We start from the raw sequence: 18,598 nt of genomic DNA, 5'->3' as shown, positions 1-18,598 counted from the left end.
AAGTCCGCCATCACCCCCAGGTGTGGACTGAAGCATTGTTGGGGGGCAGAGGAGGAACAAAGGCTATCTTTAAAAATTAAAAAAAAAATTAATTGAGGTGAAATTCACATAACATAAAATTAACTCTTTTAAAGTGAACAATTCAGGGCATTTTCTGCACGCACAATACTGAAAAAAGACCACCTCTAGTTCTAGAACATTTTCTTCACCCCAAAAGGAGACCTTCACTTTCTGTCCCCATGGATTTGCCTATTCTGGATCTTTTCTATAAATGAAAACATACACTCTGTGGACTTTTGTAACTTTCTTCTCTCACTCAGCACAACGTCTTTGAGGTCCATCCACTTGGCAGCAGGTGTCAGTCCTTCATTTTTCAAGGCTAAATAATATCCTACCATATGGGTAGACCACATTTTGTTTATGCACTTAGTTGATGGACATGGGTTGTTTCCACATTTTGTCTATTATGAATGGTGCTGCTGTGAACATTCATGTAAACGTTTTTCTTTGGACACCTGTTTCCAATTCTTTGGGGCACAGACCTCGAAGTGGAATTGCTGGGTCCTGTGTTTAACTTTCTGAGGAACTGCCACACCATTTTTCTACAGTAGCTGCACCATGCTCTGCCCCCACAGCAGTGTAGAAGGGTTCCAATTCCCCCACACCCTCCCACCACCTATTTTTCATTTTTGGATTTTAGCTGTCTGCTGTGTGTTGATCGAAATGTGTCCCCCAAAGTCCATACACTAAAGCTTAGCCCCCACTGTGACTGTTAAGAGGGTGGGAAGTCCTATTATGGTGGTTGAACGGTGGGGCCTTGAAGAGGTGATTGGATTGTAGGACGATGCAGTAGTGAATGGGTTAATAATGGTGGTCAGGGGTGTCGTTTTGAGGGCTTTAGAAGGAGAGCACATGACAAGTTACTCTCTCTCTCTGCTCCACCATTTCTGCCATGTGAGACCCCTGCATTGATGTAAAGCCACCACCAAAGAAGACCCTCACCGAATGTGTTCCCCAGACTGTGGACTTCCCAGCCTCCAAAACTGTAAGCAATAAATTCCATTTTCTTACAAGTTACCCAGTCCCATGTATTATATTATAAGCAACAGAAATGGACTAATACACCATCTTAGTGGGTGTGAAGCATTATCTCACTGTGGTTTGCATTCACATTTCTGTAATGACTACAGTTTGCTTTTAACATCTGCTCAGTGGTTCATTTCTTGCACCTTGTTGGTGCACTCCACAACCCTGTAAAACATCCTCATCCATCCCTTCAAAAACATTGGTTCAAGGCTGTTGTTTCTGTTGTGCTCAGCCAGAGTCACTCACCTGAGTTTGGCTTCTTGGTGGGTTCTGTGAAAAAAAAAAAAAAAAGAGGGAGAAAATAAATTCAGTAAGTATCCAAGATGTATCAGCAGCACCAAGAAAGGCCCAGTGAAAAATAAAAAGAAAATGACAAAGCACAAATAAATAAATAAATAAGTGATATGAACACAAATTGCATTTAGTATTTGGGGAAAAACAAAAAGGAAGCACCCTCTAAACCTGTGCTCAGCAGTCTGCCTTGGGCATGTGTGGGTATCCACAGGTAGGTCAACATAGCCAAGAGCATCCAGCCCAGCTGGGCATGCACCTGTCGCCACGTGCATTAGCGAGGTGAGCCTCGTGTCTGCAGAGCTGCGGTCCATGGTGGTAGAAGAAGCAAAAGGAAAGACAGACAGAGGTTCCCTGCTTCTGGAATGATGCCTCCCCTCACTTTCTCTCATTAATTCATTTTATTAATTCAGCAAACATTTATTGAATGCCCACCAGTGTCAGAGAGTGTGCAAATGGGGACATCCACAGTCACACAAGCAGTCATGACACTATGAGGTCAGCATTTGGAGTGGATTGACTTAGACCCACCCCAAACTCCGTGAAGCTTGAATTGTGTCCCCCAAGTTTTATGTATCAGAAACTTGGCCCCCATTGTGACTATTAAGAGGGTGGGAAATCCTATTATGGTCATTGAAAGGTGGAGCCTTGAAGAGGTGATTGGATTGTAGGACCGTGCAGTAGTGAATGGATTAATAATGGTGGTCAGGGGTGCGGTTCTGAGGGCTTTAAAAGAAGAGACTGAAGGAAGAGGTTACTCTCTCTCTTTCTACTCCACCATTTCACAAGGTGATACCCTCCTGTCACTGATGCCACCACCAAGACCGTCACCAGAAGTGTTGCCTGGACTTTAAACTTCCGAGCCTCTGAACTGCAAGCAATACTTTCTGTTTTCTTTACAGGTCACCCGGTTCCAGGTATTTACATTATAAGCAACAGAAATTGACTAGGACAGCGTTCATGGGTGTGGATATCAGGTGGGGGGTACTCAGGGTGCAGAGCGTGGCCACCCTGCTCAGCGAACTTGGTGTGGGGTATGGGTGGGCAGACAGGGTGGCAGGAGGACAAGGAAGGGGGTGCAGGTGACCGTGGTTCCCATGTGTCCTGGATTCCTTCCCACAGGGAAGGGCTGTGGGTAAATGAGTGCATGTCTGCCCACCCATGGGGGGCTCTTAGGAAAATAACACAGCCATGAAGGTTCATTTTCAGACATTTGTGGTCATCTAGGTGAGCAATGAAAAGGCCTCAGTAGCTGGGTGGAAAGGAAATGCCTTTCAGTGATTTTTTTTTTTTTTACCCAGGTGAAATTCACACAGCACACACTAGTATTTTAAGTGAACAATACAGTGGCATTTAGTGCATTCACAATTTTATATAACCACCACTATCCAGTTCCAGAACATTCTCATCACCTCAATACCCAGTAGCAGTCACGCCTCATTTGTCCTCTCCCCAGCCCCTGACAACCACTAACCTGCTTTCTGTCTCTATGGATTTGCCTGTTCTGGACATTTTATATAAATGGAATCATACACGTTGTGGCCTTATGTGTCTGACTTCTTTCACGGAGCATCATGTTTTCAAAGTCCATCCACATTGGAGAAGGGGACCGGACCCTCCTCCAACAACCAGGCACACCTAGCCAGCACCTGGGGTCCTGCCCAGTGACCTGAGGTATGGAGCCAGGGACTGGACCCTCCTCCAACGACCAGGCACACCATGCCACTTCCTCAGGGCCTACCCGGGGACCCGGGGTATGGAGAAGGGGACTGGACCGCCCTCCCACAACCAGGCACACCATGTCAGTGCTTCAGGGCCTGCCCTGGGACCCAGGGCATGGAGAAGGGGACAGGACCTCTCTCCTACAACCAGACACACCACACCAGCCCCTTGGGGCCCACCCAGGGACCCAAGGCATGGAGACAGGGACCGGACCTCTCTTCTACAACCAGACACACCACACCAGCCCCCCCAAGTCATGGAGAAGGGGACTGGACCCCCCTCCCAACCAGGCACACTGCACCAGCACCTCGGGGCCTGCCCTGGGACCTGGGGCATGGAGAAGGGGACCAGACACACCACAGAAGTAGGCACACTGCCAGTGCCAAGTAGCATACTATACAGCACCTCCACGTGGGTGGCCCACCACAGCCACCACAATAACCATGGCTGCCCCGAAAGCAACTAGACACCACAACCACCATGCAGATGGTCCACCAGCCACTGGAGTGCATTGACACAAGGAAAGTCACCAGCAGAGACCAAAAAAAAGAAGAGGATGTCTCTTTCCACAAAGCCCATTTCAGAGTGACAGAAGAAGCAGCTGCTCTATGATAATATTGGGGGACCTGATCACATGTGTCAGCATTGGACAGATCATCTAGGCAACAAATCAACAGAGTAACCATTATCCTTTCAGAAGGAGAGAAGAAATCTAGGGCAATTAGAGGGGGGAGGGGGACGGAATGGGGGAAGGGAAGAGGTTGGACAAGGCACGTAAAGAATGATTGTGATTTGTAACAATACATATGCTAGTAATATTGATTTGATCAACATAGCTCATTGTTCAACCCCCAAAATATGTATAATTGATTTTGACTCAATAAATAAAATAAATTTTAAAAACACACACACACACACAAAGTGCATCCACATCGTAGCAGATGTCAGGGATTCATTCCTTTTCATGGCTGCATACTATTCCATTGGGTGAAGGAAAACATTGTGTTGCTCCATTCTCTAGTCAATGGGCATTTGGGTTGTGTCCAACTTTTGGTCACTGTGAACAGTGCTGCTAAGAACATGGGTACACGAATATCTGTTGGAGTCCTTGCTTCCTGCTTTCTTGGGTATCTACCCAGGAGTGGAATGTATGGGTCAGATTTCAATGCTTCTCTTCATCGGTGATGTATCTTAGGTTATTCTGCATCTGAGCCTACAGACCCACCCCTCTTTCACCGCTCATGACATTCCATTGCAACCACGCTTCTTTCTTCATTCAACCCAACTCCTAGTGATGCACACTTGGACTAAATTTTGGAGGAAAACTCTCAACGCCTCCAAAGTGGTCACCACCATATATTATCCTTCAACGTCAGCTCACAACCCACCTAGAAGGGGGAGGATTTAGCCTTCCACCTTTGCCAATCTGATGGAAGAAATGGCATGTCAATGTTCGGATAAGTCATTAGATTTTTCTATTGTACCAACAATAGTTTTGTATCTGCTCTGTCATGATGATTATTTGCAAAATCCTCAGTTAGTCTCACTGGAGGACAATTGGGAGAGAGATGATTTTGTACCATTTTATTGTAGCTTTTTAAGGATCATATCTGATCTGTATTCTCTCTTTCTCTAACCACCACCCTTGTTTAACTGCATTGGGTGACCAGTTGTCCATAAATGCCAAAACCCCATAATTCTTCCTATGGGTACATGAGTGTTTGGTTTTCTTTCAAAAGGAATCCCTGGTCCCACTGAGCCTGCATCCAAACCAAACCCTTTCCTTTCTGTCATCCATACAGTTCTGAATACACCCGAATCCCAACTAGACTATAGGCCTTAAGCCAGACAATCTCAAGGTCTATTTTCAGCTTTCTGGTCAACTGGAAAGGTCCCAGCTGAACTCAAGGGTGGTGAAAAACACAGATGTGGGCATGTTTCAGGCAGTTAGTGCCCTTTAGGGAGAAAGCTAGCAGCTGTGTGAGGGCAGGTGGCTAGAGATCCCAATCTGAAAAAGGGGAGGCAGAAGGCTCTAGAAGTGAGTTTGATTTTGTTGACGGAAGTCAGGGTGTGGGACAACAAGGGACAGGAACTAAAATTTAAGGAAAGCACATACTACCAGGGTATCCCCAAACCAGTGGTTTGGGTAGCACGGACCTAACAAGAAATGAGTCTGAACTACCCAATGAAGGGGACCTTGGCAATGGGACTTTTAGAGGGTGCTTAAGGATTAGTCTCAGCTGCCTGCAATCTTGTATGGAGACCAGAGATCTCCATACCAAGGAATCTCAAATACTGGTCCAACCCAACCCGAAAGCAACTGTGAAACTGACTCTTTCAGACACCAGCTGAAAAGGCAAAGCTCACATCGAAATATTGTCACTTACCTGGGTCGTCGAGGGCGTCGGCTAAGTCAAAGTCTCCTTGACCTATTGGGAGCAAACAGGGCATAAGTCACATCATGACGGAAAGGTCAGGGTCCCACTTGTTCCCATCTGCGTGTTGTTTCCTTAAAGCCTGGGATTCCACTGGGCTCAGAGACCAACCCCACCATGAGCTATGTGGAACGTTCAATGTCCTGCAGAGTCAAACTCTCTCTCCTGGTCTCTCCAAATATTTGATCAGTCCAACCCCAAACCAATATCTTATCTTTCACAGCACACTAGTTACCCTTACCAAAGAGACATCGTAAGAAAGACTGCATTGCTCTCTTAGAGAAGAGAAGGACAGGTCTTCTAGAATCTCTCAGCTGCCTCTAGCTACCAAGCGGAACATGTATACGTTTTGGGAAATTTGTGAATCTGTGCATTCTGCAAACGTGTATGGATGGCTACCATGTGCTAGACACGCTGTTGCATGCAGGCAGGCCATGATAAAGGACAGTCCTCCCCAGTTCTTGAGGGCGGAGAGGTGGGTGAACACCCCCCAAGGCAGGTGCAAGGGGCAGTGGGCGGTTGTGTGAGCACCCCTGGAGGTCTTCCTGGAGGACAGGACAGGTGAGCTGTCTCAGGGGAGCTGGATTGCTCATCGGGAGACATGCTACCCCATGTGTAGGTTTAAGACCCTGTGGCTAGAATTCTGGGATATTTTCCTTTATTTGCGAAGACAGAAGGAATCTTGAATGCACATGTAACCACATGCTGCCCCTCGCTCTGGGGTTAGGGTCAGAAGCCAGGGCTGAGGGGAGGTTCACTCCTGTGCCTCAACTTCCCCAAAAGACATTCAAGAACATTCCAAACCAGGCCCTCCTCCCAGTGTTCAGAGGCTCAAAATATCTGTGTGCTCATGAGTTTCTGATGTACTAAAAATAATAAAGGGAAGTCTAGACAGAACCTGAAACTAGCTTTTGGCTTCCTTAACGACAACGCTAAAAGGCGTCTATGGACAAACAGACTGCTTGACGGGTGGGGGTTGCTGCTGGAGGTGATGAGATTGCTCTGGAATTAGGTAGAGGGATGTTTGCACAACACTGTAAAATAACTATAAAGAAAAAAAATTACTAAATTGTTCACTTTAAAATGATTAGAATGGTAAATTTTACGTCTTGTAAATTTTATCTCAATAAAAATATTTGAAAGCAAAGTTGGAAAAAAGTTACACCAAGCTCCTTTCCTGCCAGCTAAAGCCGTCCTTCCCATATGTTGCTTTTTTCTTTTCCATTTGCTGCCTCTAAAATGAGAAAAGCCAGCTCAGGAAACCTTTGAGATCCTGATCAGTTTGAGTCTCAACTTTTGATAACTTTCTTTTCCCAGCTTTATCGAGATCTAATTCACATCCTCTACAACTCACCCGTTTTTGTGAACAATTCAAGGGCATTCAGTGCATTCACAATATTCTGCAACCACCACCTCTATCTAGTTCCAGAACATTCTCATCTCCCCAAAAGGAGATCCCGTTCTCATTAGCAGTCCCTCCCCAACCCCTGGCAACCACTAGCCCGCTTTCTGCCTCTGTGGATTTGCCTGTCCTGGACATTTCATGCAATTGGTCTCGTATGTCTGCTGTCTGTCGCTGAGCGTGATGTGTTCAAGGTTCATCCACACCGTAGCGTGTGTCCAAGCCTCGTTCCTTTGCATGGCCGGGGAACTTTGAAGGAATCACCTTTCTAAACGCATTAGCTGCCTTCCTTGACTATCCCTCTCATAGCTTAGGGTTGTACATACCAGTGCCTTAGAGCATTTCCGGGCACTCCAGAATCCATCCTTCCTTCTGCCCACCCCAGGACATCGGCATTACAAACATGCATATTTCCCAAATGAGGAAGCTGAGGTTCTAGGAGGTTCAGGACAAGGCTGGTGCAGAGAGAGAATTTGCCCTTGGCCCCTTGGACAGCCTCATGCACAGCCACCAAGCCCTGTAAGGAGGCAGGGCCCCGGGGGGAACCAGGCCAGCCGTAGGCACCCAGTGCCCTCCCCTGGTCTGTCTGTGCTTGTTTTTGTTTGAGGGCATGGGGTCCCACAGACCCTACCATGGCCACGTGTGAAGGCGCCGAGGCTCCTTGCAGAGGAAGTGAGGGTCTGTCCGGAGGAGAGGGCACATCCCCCAGACAGGAGCCCCCCGAGTAAGGACAAAGCCAGAGATGCAGAGGGCAGGGGGACTCTGAGCTCAGGCTGCACCTGCAGCTGCCCCGGAGCGCAGACTGGACACTGGCAGGTAGTGGTACATTTGCAGGACACCCAGACAGCCATTTCTCTCAAACTCCTGGGGCCCCATGTCCTTTCTGGATGCTTGTCTTTGTTGCCAGGTCCCCTGTGGCTTGTCTTTTTGGAGGATCACCCAGCCCCTCTTTGCACCCTCTGGCTTTCTCGGTAACCTTGCCCAGGCTGCCCAGACAGGGCTGGGGGAACAGGGGGTGACATCAGCCTCCTGGATTCCTAAGGCATGTTCCTTCCAGGGCCCCCAAGCCAAGCACCTCAGCGATGCACACACCTCGGGAATTTGGATTCCAGTCACCCTTTACACTGTGCAAATAACTTTCACCATGTTACACCTTGGCACATCCCAGCAATTCCAGTCATCCTGTAAACAACTACGTCACAATCTCTGATCTGTGCCCTCATCCCAGCTACTCCCAGACATTGTCCCAGATAACCAAAGTCCTGTGTGTTATGTCCCCTCCTGGCCTCTCCTTTGCACCATATGTGGGCATGACCTGGGTGTTATCAGAAAAAACTCCAGGCTATCCATCTCCCTGTGGGATCCCTGGTGGCCAGCCTCAGCTGGAGGGGTGGTGCTGGAATATCTCTTGTGGATATGTGGGTGGGGAGGCACGGACAGCTCCAAGTATTTGGACATACCTAAGGGCTTCCCCATTCCAAGTCGTTCTGTGTCCCTTTTCAGCAGATTCCTTCCTTCAGCTTTGAGATGGTCCAGAAGACCATGGGGGTGGCAGGAGGTAGGGGTGTGCGTAGAGAAAGTCGAGCCTGGCGGTTTTAGGTTTTGTTTGGTTTTAGGAATTGCACTGCAGGCAGAAGTTGCTGTGAGCGTGACTCACACACACAGGGTGGTGTCGGTCTCGCCCAGACCTTGTTACATAAACCAGGCGGACTCCGGCCAGCGTCAGGCGGCCCAGGAACCAGAACAGTTTCCAGATCTGAATGACAGGCAGGGATTCACTTCACTGGCGCCCTCTCCTCTCCAGAGAGGCTGCCATGAAGACCATGCAGTGGGTAGCCCTGGGTTGGAGTTCACCGAGGTGGACGATGCCGATTCTGAGGTCTCAATCTCAGAGCAAGCTCATCACTTTTATGGGGCTTATTTTCTGCTGAGAATGTAAGACAGGACATTGGAACACGAGATCTGTTTCTGATTTGCTTAGCAAGCTCAGCGAGGTTTAATCAAGCCCTTGTGTTCTGGGCTCCCTAAACCCCCAAGCAGAAAGCAACCTCGCTCTGTTTTGTTCGGGGATTGCCTTGCTGGTTCTCTGTTGCTGGCATTGTGGGCAGGTGGGTTTAAAACCGCTTGCTCTGGGTTTAAAACTGCTCTCCCTTTCATGAGATCCCTGAAAAGGTTGTCATCGGGGGTCTTCAGAGAAAACCATCTGGAGTGGCTCATGGAGACATTCTTCTGTAGGGTGTGCTAACCAGACACCTCCCCAGTTTGAATTTCATCCCTGGGAGATTCTCAGAGGTTTCCTATTGGAATTTTTTTCCCCTGACAATTTTATGTTTGTTCAGGCCCACAAGTTAAATTGACTAACAGCAATTTTGCAAAGCAAGGAACACTTTTTGTTAGACTAAGTAGTCCCCCCTTATCTGCAGAGAAATGCATACCTTGAAACCTCATGTAGTTCCGGACCACATATATGTTTTTTCCTATATGTGCATGCCTACGATAAAGTTTAACTTATGCATTAGCACAGTAAGAGATTAATAGTAATGAATGATAAAACAGAAAACTATAAAAATACACTGCAATAAAAGGTATGTGAAAGTCGTGTCTTTCTCAAAATATCTTATTGTCCTATTCCTCGGATAAGCAAATATCTGAGAGCGAAACTGTCGATAAGGGGGGAGTATTCGTGATAAAAACGCAATGCCCGGGTGGTTGCGGGTGGGTAAAGGTCACCTGCCATCTGGCAATGGCTACACACGGAAGAGAGAAACAAACCCACCCTCAAGCTTCTGCTTCCCACCGACTTATTTGCTTCATCTAAAGGAGAAAATCAGCTCCAGGAAGACACAGAAAAAAAGAAAAACACGGGGACTGTCTAAAGCCCTGACACCGAACACAGCTATTGCCAGCAGAGTTTATACAGTGCTGAATCAAATCCGGGTCTTCTGCACCTGTCCTGTGACGTGCGACCACGCTGGTAAATGCAGACTTTTACTACTTTACTCTTCAAACCAATGTCTTTTTATTGGCATCCCCTTGAAAAACATCCATCCTTCCAAGCAAGCGTTTTCCAGTTCTTTGCATAGGAATTGAGCCGTTTCCTGTGAAGCGTGGGTTCCTTTAAACCTATCTGTCTGGGGTCAATGGCTGCTGATTGAGCCACTTTGTGAGTTTTAAATCTATGTGACCTTCCTGCCCTTGAAGAATCTCGCTGAGGGGACAGCGCTGGGAGTTCCCATAGCTGGCACGGGGACTCCAAAGGGAGAAAATCCAGATTTCCTTCAGGCAAGGCGAACGCTTGTTTTTCACTCTGGTTCAACAGTTTTAGAAAATACGTTCAGAAAACGTACAATAGCGACTCTTTCCCAGGATGGTGTGATTTACAGAGGGTAGAAAATAAAGCATATGGCTAGATAAGTAGTTTAGTTTAAAACAGAAAGCGAGAGGAAGCCTGCCCACATACACCGAGGACCTGTCCCGGGTGAGTTTAGGTTCATCACCTGCGGAGTTCCGCTTCCTCCCCTGGAACAGCTGAGCGACTGAATCCATCCTGCTCTCTAATTTTGCATGAGGTTTTTGTTTTCAGCAGGATTGCAAATATTACTACAGAGAGCTGGATTCTCACCCTCCACACCTCAACATGTGTATCCGGGGACTCTGTGACCTGAGAAAAATGTCATAAACTATCCAATGACACAACAGCAGACGGCATCTCCTAGAACAGCCTGTCCAAAGTGACACCTGCACATGGATCCCCAGGACGTGGGTGACACCACACTATGCTTCAGCAGGTCTAGGTGGGCCCAAGACATGGCATTTCTCACCAGCTCCAGGGGATGTCGAGGCTTCGGATCTATGAACTCTCATTTTGCAGGACACAAACTTGGTCTTTGTTTTCTGGGGCTTCCATAAAACAGAAACACAGACTGGGTGACTTAGACATCTGTTCTCTCCCCGTCCTGGAAACTGGAAGTCTGAGATCAAGGTGTGGCAGGGCTGGTTCCTCCTGAGGCCTCTCTCCTTGGCTTGTAGACACGTCTTCTCCCTGTGTCCCCACATGGTCGTCCCTCTGTGCATGTCTGTGTCCTAATCTCCTCCTCTTATAAGGACACCAGTCCTGTTGGATTAGGGCCTCCTGTAATGACCTCGTTTTGCCTTAATCACCTCTTTAAAGATCCCACTTCCAAATACAGTCACACCTGAGATACTAAGAGTTAGGACTTCACCAAATGAATTTCAGGGGAGGACACAGTTTCACCCATAATACACTTAACCCTCTGAGACATGATCCACTACAACGGAGCTGCTGATGGACACCTGGTGGAGTGCAAAGAATCTGGACATGGTAATCTGGAGAGCCTACCCTATCCCAGCTGTGTCACCTCTAGAAACCCACGCTGCTGCCCAGTGGCCATGCCATCCAGGCAGCCACCCCAGCCCTGTGCCTTGGGGTGAAAAGGAAAGACCCTTGGGCAGCGTCTTTTGAAGACAGCCGTTCACGGAGGGCTGGGTCCACAGGAGCACTCTTCTGTCAGCCTCAGGAGTCCCCACTCAGTGCCTCTCTGGCCCTGAAGGGCGTGAAAATCATTCCAGAATCTGGCTGCACACAGGCCTTGGACAAACAAGTCTGGGTGGGGCTAGGACTTTGAATTTTTCACCAGCTCCTGGGAGGATGCAGACACGGCTGACTTGGGGACCCCACTTTGAGAAGGTCACGATGTGAACAGCAATAACATCCTTTATCCTTAGGGTGATGTTACACCCTCCAGATTCCCAAAACTGCCCTTTTGAGGTTCCAGAAATCATCACCCCAAGGAGAGCAAGAGCCTCGGTTATGGGGGTGGGGGTCTTCCTACAAGCAAAGAGCTTCTGGCTGCCTGTTCTCATGGGCAGGAGGGGAGGGAGCGATCTTGGATGGACCCGGAATGAGCAGCTACAAATCTCCCACGTCGCTGTCTGCTGGTGCAGCTTCAGAGAGACCCTGTGAGTGACTCCGGGAAACACTAGAGGAATTGGTTCTGCTCCGGGTTTCCCATGCCCTGACAATGTCTTGTGTGGGGTGGGGGCTTTTGCTGACTTGCAGAGGAAACCACCCTTCATGTGAAGGTTTGACAGTCCTGGGACAGTCCTGATGTCCACTTCCCAAAAGTCCTGCAAGATCCCTGAAGATAGTGAGTTATGTTGCTATCTCCACCTGGAGACCTAAAAACTAGCAGCTCTGGGTGGGGGCTTCGGGCACCCCCCAGGTGATTCTGACATGCAGTGCAGAGGTGGGAAGGCACAGCCCTACACCAGGGGATCCCGAGCTTTCAAGGCACAGGAGAACTGCTGGAGGGCTGCTGGAGCTTCCAGCACCAGGATCACCTTGAGGAAGTTGGGGGGAAAGGGTGGGACTCTGCATTTTCACCCCATTCCCCAGCAATCCTGACGCCCACTGAGATCCCCACCCACCTCACCTGGAGTATCAGCACTTTGTCTAGATGGTGTTTTATTGCTATGACAAAGGTAAGACACAGAAAATAATTGGAAGGAAATATATTTTAGAGACCTCAGGAGGCATTTATCTAATTTTAAAAGAATGTTGTTTGGGTGAAATACACTATCTTGCTTTTTTGTTTTTTAATTTTGAGAATGATTTCCTTGGGGGTCATCAGGAAAAGTCACCTGAACTCTCTCAGCCGAATTCACTTTGCGGGAAGAGCCAAATGCTCGGTGCCTGTCAATCTTGGCTCTGAAGCGTTCAGTGATTTCTACAGTGGCTGTGCTCACTCTACAGGCAGTCACCCACACCCACCCCCAAGGCTGCAGCTTGGGAACAGGAAAATGGGAGCAGCATAAAGATTTTAATAGCATCACATAGTGCAACAGCATCAAACACATAAATATTTCTGAGGACATAGATGTGTGGGCCTGGGTAATGCTTCAAGGCAGAAAGACATTGCAGGCCCCCAGCCTCTCTCTAATGATCTACCAAGTTAGGCCCTTGGGCAGTGTAGTGGATTGAATTATGTTCCCCCAGAACTCATTGGAGCTTGAACTGTGTTCACCAAGTTTTATGTATTAGAAACTTAGCCCCCACAGTGACTGTTAAGAGGGTGCATAATCCTATTACGGTAATTGTAAGGTGGAGCCTTGAAGAGGTGATTGGATTGTAGGACCCTGCAGTAGTGACTGCATTAAAAATGGTGGTCAGGGGCGTGGTTCTGAGGGCTTTAAAACAAGAGTCAGTGGCCCTCTCTGCTTCCACCATTTTGCAATGTGAGACCCCCGGGTCACTGTCGCCACCACCAGATGAACTTTGGACTTCCTAGCCTCAGAAACTGTAAGCAATAAGCTTCATTTTTTTTTATAAATCACCCAGTTTCAGGTATTCTGTCAAAACAGACTAATACAGGCAGTGACTGCAGAAAAATAAAAACAGACCATAATGGGAATTCCGTGTGTGCACTTGGCCAGACTTTGGTGCCCAGTTGTTCAGTTAACACTCATCCCAATGATGCTAAGAAGGTATTTTTCAAATGTGATTAACACCAACATTCAGTTGACTTTAAGGTAAGGCTAGGGTCCTCGATAATGTGGGTGGGCTGTGTCCTATCAGTTGAAGGCCTTAAGAAAAAAAGACCAAGGTGTCCCAGAGGAGAATAAATTGGGCCTCAAGACTGCAACATAAGGATCATGCCTAACTTCACACCCTGTCCTGCCCTACAAATTTTATTTTATTTTATTTTATTTTTAAAAGATGACCGGTAAGGGGATCTTAACCCTTGACTTGGTATTGTCAGCACCACGCTCAGCCAGCGAGCTAACCGGCCATCACTATATGGGATCCGAACCCGGGGCCTTGGTGTTGTCAGCACCACACTCTCCCAAGTGAGCCACGGGCCGGCCCCTGCCCTACAAATTTTAGACTTGCCAGTTCCCATGTTGTATGAGCCAATTTTTTACAATAAGTATCACTCTTGATAGATTAGATAGATGGGTAATAGAAAAGTAGATAGATGATTGATAGGTATAGAATTAAGGTAGATAGATGATGGAGTTAGAGAAATAGGAAGGTAGAGATGATAGAGATGCATGGATATACATGGATAGATACACGTGGATAAATGATAGTATAGACAGAATGATCGATCTAGAGAGGTAGATGATAGGATAATACAGAGAGAGAGATGGATTTAGATATAGATATAGTTATGCAAGGATAGATAGATACAGATATATTCTATTGGTTCTATTTCTTTGGATATACATATTAATAAACAAAGGAAGAAGAAAATAAAAATGACCCCCACTCCACTGTGCAGAAAGCAGCACTGCTGCATTTTGGAGTCTATCTACGAGTATCTATCAATCTGTAGAAACAAACTATGCTTTTAACTTTCTGTATAAGATTTTGCCATGTAACAATGCACACGTCTTTGTAGCTGAGATGACAAATCCTGGTTTTTACACATGGTCTATCCCCTTTCTCCAGATGCTAGAATTCACACTCCACAGCAGGGTATCTCAGCCTCAGGATTGTGGCCATTTGAGCTGGAAATGTCTCTGGCAGGTTGAAGTGCTTGTGGCCTCTGAACCAGCAGTGAAAACCTCAGGAGATGAGAGGTGTCGTGGGGAGTCCCCTCTGCAGACGGTGCCCCAGGTTTCTACCCCCTGTCTGCCAATCTGAGAGCAGAAACACGGGGATAAAACTGGCCACTCGAAGGAAAGAGTAGTTGGGATCCCAGGAAGAGGAGGCATTACCTGGTCTCTGTGCTTGTCTGGTTGCTGCCTCCAATATGTACCAAATGTCTCCACACCAGGTGACAAGAAGTCATAGACTTTTTCTGATTGGCCTTGTCCTGGCCTCTCACTCTTCAGCGAGCTGACTGTTGAGTGCTGTGTCCCCGTTCAAGGGCCTCCCTATGGTACAGGATCCTACAACTGTGTTCTAACAATAAGAGATCCATTCAGATATGTCCTAGACAGCTCCTGCCTCCTTTCCTGTGCAGGAGTGTGACATTCTCAACTTGTCCCCTCTCCCTGGGTTAGAAGTTACCTGCTAGCACGTTCTTCACCACAGCACTAATGACACTTGGGACTGGACTATTCTCTGCCATGGGGGCTGTCCTGCGCATCACAGGATTTGAACAGCATCCCTAGTCGCCACCCACTAAATGCCAGCAGCAACCTCCACTCACCTGTGACAACCAAACTCGTTTCCAAACATTGAAAAATGTTCCTTGACAGGTAAGATTATCCCTGTGTGGTAAACCACTTTTATAGATAGATAGATAGGTGGATGGAAAGACAGACCAATAATAGATGATAGACAGGTGGATTGGTAGATATAGATAGACACCAGGTGATAGATAACAGGTCATGTAGATGGATGATAGAGACAGATAGATAAACAGGTAGGTAGGTAGGTAGGTAGGTAGATGGATGGAGGGATGGATGGATGGATGGATGGATGGACGGACGGACGGACGGACGGATGGAAGGATGGGTGGATGGGTGGACGGACGGACGGACGGATGGATGGACGGACAGACAGATGGATGGACAGACAGACAGGGTCTTCCACGGTAAGGCAGGAGTTCCTGACCTCAGCACTACTGACACTTGACATTTAGGACTGGATGAGTCTTTGCTGTGGGGAACTGTTGCCGGACATTGAACAGCGTCCCTGGGATCCAACCCCTCTGTGACAGTAGCACCCCACTCCCAGTTGTGTCAACAAAGAGACTCCAGATATTGCCAAGGGTCTCTCAGAGATCCAAGTCATAGCTGGACCATAGCATGTCTACCTAGGGGGTGTCACTTTAAGTCTGCATGTGAGGGATGCAATTTCATTTTTTATTAACTTTTTAATTTTTTTATTGAAACATAGTTGGTTGTACATGTCTATGACACACAGAGTTGAATATCAACACCTGTGCGCAATTGTGATGCTCAATCAGATAATTAGTATATTCAACATTATACGATGTAACCATTTTTCTTGGTCCTTTTCCAATTCGTCCCTTACCTTCCCCCACTTTCTTGCCTCTGGTAACCTCAATTCTGTTCTCTCCTTTTGAAAGTTTAATGTATCATTATGATCGTTGTTTCCTTTTCTTTCTTTCTTTCTTTTGTTTATTTTTTAGCTCCCACTTATTAGAGGACATTGCAGCATTTCTCTTTCTGTGCCTGGTTTATTTCACTTAATATAATTTTCTCTAAGTTCATCCATGTTGCTGTGAAGGGCAGAATTTTTTTTTTTTTTTTTTTTTTTTTGGCAGAGTAGTGTTCCATTGCGTATACATACCACATTTTCCTTATCCAGTCGTCCATTGATGAACATTTAGGTTGGTTCTAACTCTTGGCCATTGCAAATAGAGCTGTGATAGACATGGGAGTGCAGGTATCCCTTCAACATGATGATTTTCATTCTTTGGGGTATACACCCAGTAGTGGGATTGCTGGAACATACGGCAATTCTACCTGTAGTTGTTTGAGAAACCTCTGTACTGTTTTCCATAATGGCTGTGCTAATTTACAGTCCACCAACAGTGTAGGAGTGTTCCCCTTTCTCTGCATCCTCACCAGCTTTTATTATTCTCTGCCTTTTTGATAATAATTGGTCTATCTGGGGTGAGATGATATCTCGGTATGATTTTGATCTGCATCTCCCTGATGCTGAGTGATGTTGAGCATTTTCTCATGTGTCTGTTGGCCATTTGTACATCTTCATATGAGAAATGTCTATTCAGCTCCTTTGCCCATTTTTTAGCCAGATTACTTGTTATTTTATTGTTAAGTTTTTTGAATTCCTTGTATATTCTGGATACCAATCCTTTGACAGATGCACAGCTTGCAAATATTTTCTCCTATTCTGTAGTTTGTCTTTTCTCTCTGCGATTGTTTCTTTTGCTGTGCAGAAGCTTTTTAGTTTGATATAATCCCATTTTTTTATTTTTCCTTTTGTTTCCCATGCTTTTGGTGTCATATTCACAAAGTCTTTGCCAAGTCCTACATTCTGAAGTGCTTTCCCTCTGTTTTCTTTTAGGAGTTTTATAGTTTCAGGTCTTATTTTAAGTCTTTAATCTATTTTGAGTTGATTTTGGTATATAGTGAGAGGGGCAGGTCTAGTTTTATTCAAGAACATATGGATGTCCATTTTCCTTGACACTATTGAAGAGGCAGTCTTTTCCCCAGTATATGTTCTTGGTGACTTTGTAGAAGAAGATCGTTAGCTGTAAATAAGTAGGTTGATTTCTGGGTTCTATATTCTGTTCCATTGTTCTAAGTGTCTGTTTTTATGCCAGTACCATGCTGTTTTGATTACTGTAGCTTTGGAATATAATTTGAAGTCAGGTAATGTTATGCCTCTGGCTTTATTTATTTTATTTTATTGCTCAGGGTTGATTTGGCTATTCAGGGTCTTTTGTTTTTCCAAAAAACTGAAACAGAGGCCATTCTCCCACACTCATTCAATGAAGCTAGCATCACCCTGCTACCAAAACCAGACAAAGATACAACAACAAAAAGCAAACTACAGGCCAGTATCTGTGACGAATGTAGATGTAAAAATCCTCAACAAAATATTAGCAATCATAATACAGCTACACATCAAAAAACTTGCACACCACTATTAAGTAGGGTTCATCCCAGAGGTGCAAGGATTGTTCAGCAGATGCACATCAATAAATGTGATACATCACGTCAACAAAATTGAGGAAAATAACTATATGATTATCTCAACAGATACAGAGAAAAGCATTGTCAAAATTCAACATCCCTTCATGATAAAGACTTTCAGCAAATTAGGTATAGAAGGAGAGTGTCTCAACACAATAAAAGCTACATATGACAAATCCACTGTCAGTATTATTCTGAATGGGGACAAGCTGAAAGCTCTTCCCTTAAGAACAGGAACAGCACAAAGATGCCCACTCTCACCACTCCTATTTAACACAGTATTAGAGGTACAAGCCAGAGAAATCAGGCAAGAGAAAGAAAGGGCATCCAGATTGGAAAAGATGAAGTCAAATTGTCCCTGTTTGCAAATGACATGATATTATATATAGAACAGCCTAAAGACTCTATAAAAAAAAAAAAAAAAAAACCTCTTAGAGTAGATAAACAATCTCAGTAAAGTTGCAGGATACAAAATCAACAGGCAAAAATAAGTAGTACTTTTGTACTCCAACAACAGACTAGCAGAAAAAGAAATCAAGAAAGCACACCCATTTACAATAGTAACCAAAAAAGAAAAAAAAGAAAAACACCTAGGAATCAATTTAACCGAAGAGATAAAAGATCTCTACAGTAGGAACTACAAATCACTGCTGAAAGAGATTAAAGAGGATATAAAGAGATGGAAAGACACTCCATGCTCTTTGATCAGAAGAATTAACAGTGTGTAAATGTCTATACTACCCAAAGTGGTCTACAGTTTCAGTGCAATCCCCAGCAAAATACCAATGACATCTTCACAGAAATAGGATGATGCAATCTCAGTTGGGGACCACAGAGTAGCTGCCCCCCTGTGGCAAGGATCAGTGAGACTAAGCCCCAGCATAAACCAGATAGCTGGGTGTTCAATCATCATGTCTCAAAGGGAGCTCTGAACTGGTCTTCTAAAAGCTGATAAAACCAGCAATGAAGAACCAGAAATGGAAATCTCAATGGGCAGAGTATG

The 18,598-nt window shown here is 46.0% G+C and overlaps 1 protein-coding gene across 1 annotated transcript in view; it reads right to left on the bottom strand.

Annotated features, from left to right (window-relative positions):
• Positions 1-18,598, bottom strand: part of XG (Xg blood group) — a 41,010-nt gene that overhangs the window by 18,595 nt on the left and 3,817 nt on the right. The window contains exons 2-3 of the mRNA XM_008568103.1: positions 5,487-5,528; positions 1,333-1,356 (exon numbers count right to left, since the gene is read on the bottom strand). Coding sequence (XP_008566325.1) covers positions 1,333-1,356; positions 5,487-5,528 — 66 coding nt within the window. The remainder of the gene's footprint in view (positions 1-1,332; positions 1,357-5,486; positions 5,529-18,598) is intronic.

Source organism: Galeopterus variegatus, unplaced genomic scaffold (assembly GCF_000696425.1).
Source record: "Galeopterus variegatus unplaced genomic scaffold, G_variegatus-3.0.2 Scaffold21, whole genome shotgun sequence".
Taxonomy (NCBI): domain Eukaryota; kingdom Metazoa; phylum Chordata; class Mammalia; order Dermoptera; family Cynocephalidae; genus Galeopterus; species Galeopterus variegatus.
Note: the sequence above shows the minus strand (reverse complement) of the source record. Positions and strands in the feature narration are given on the sequence as shown.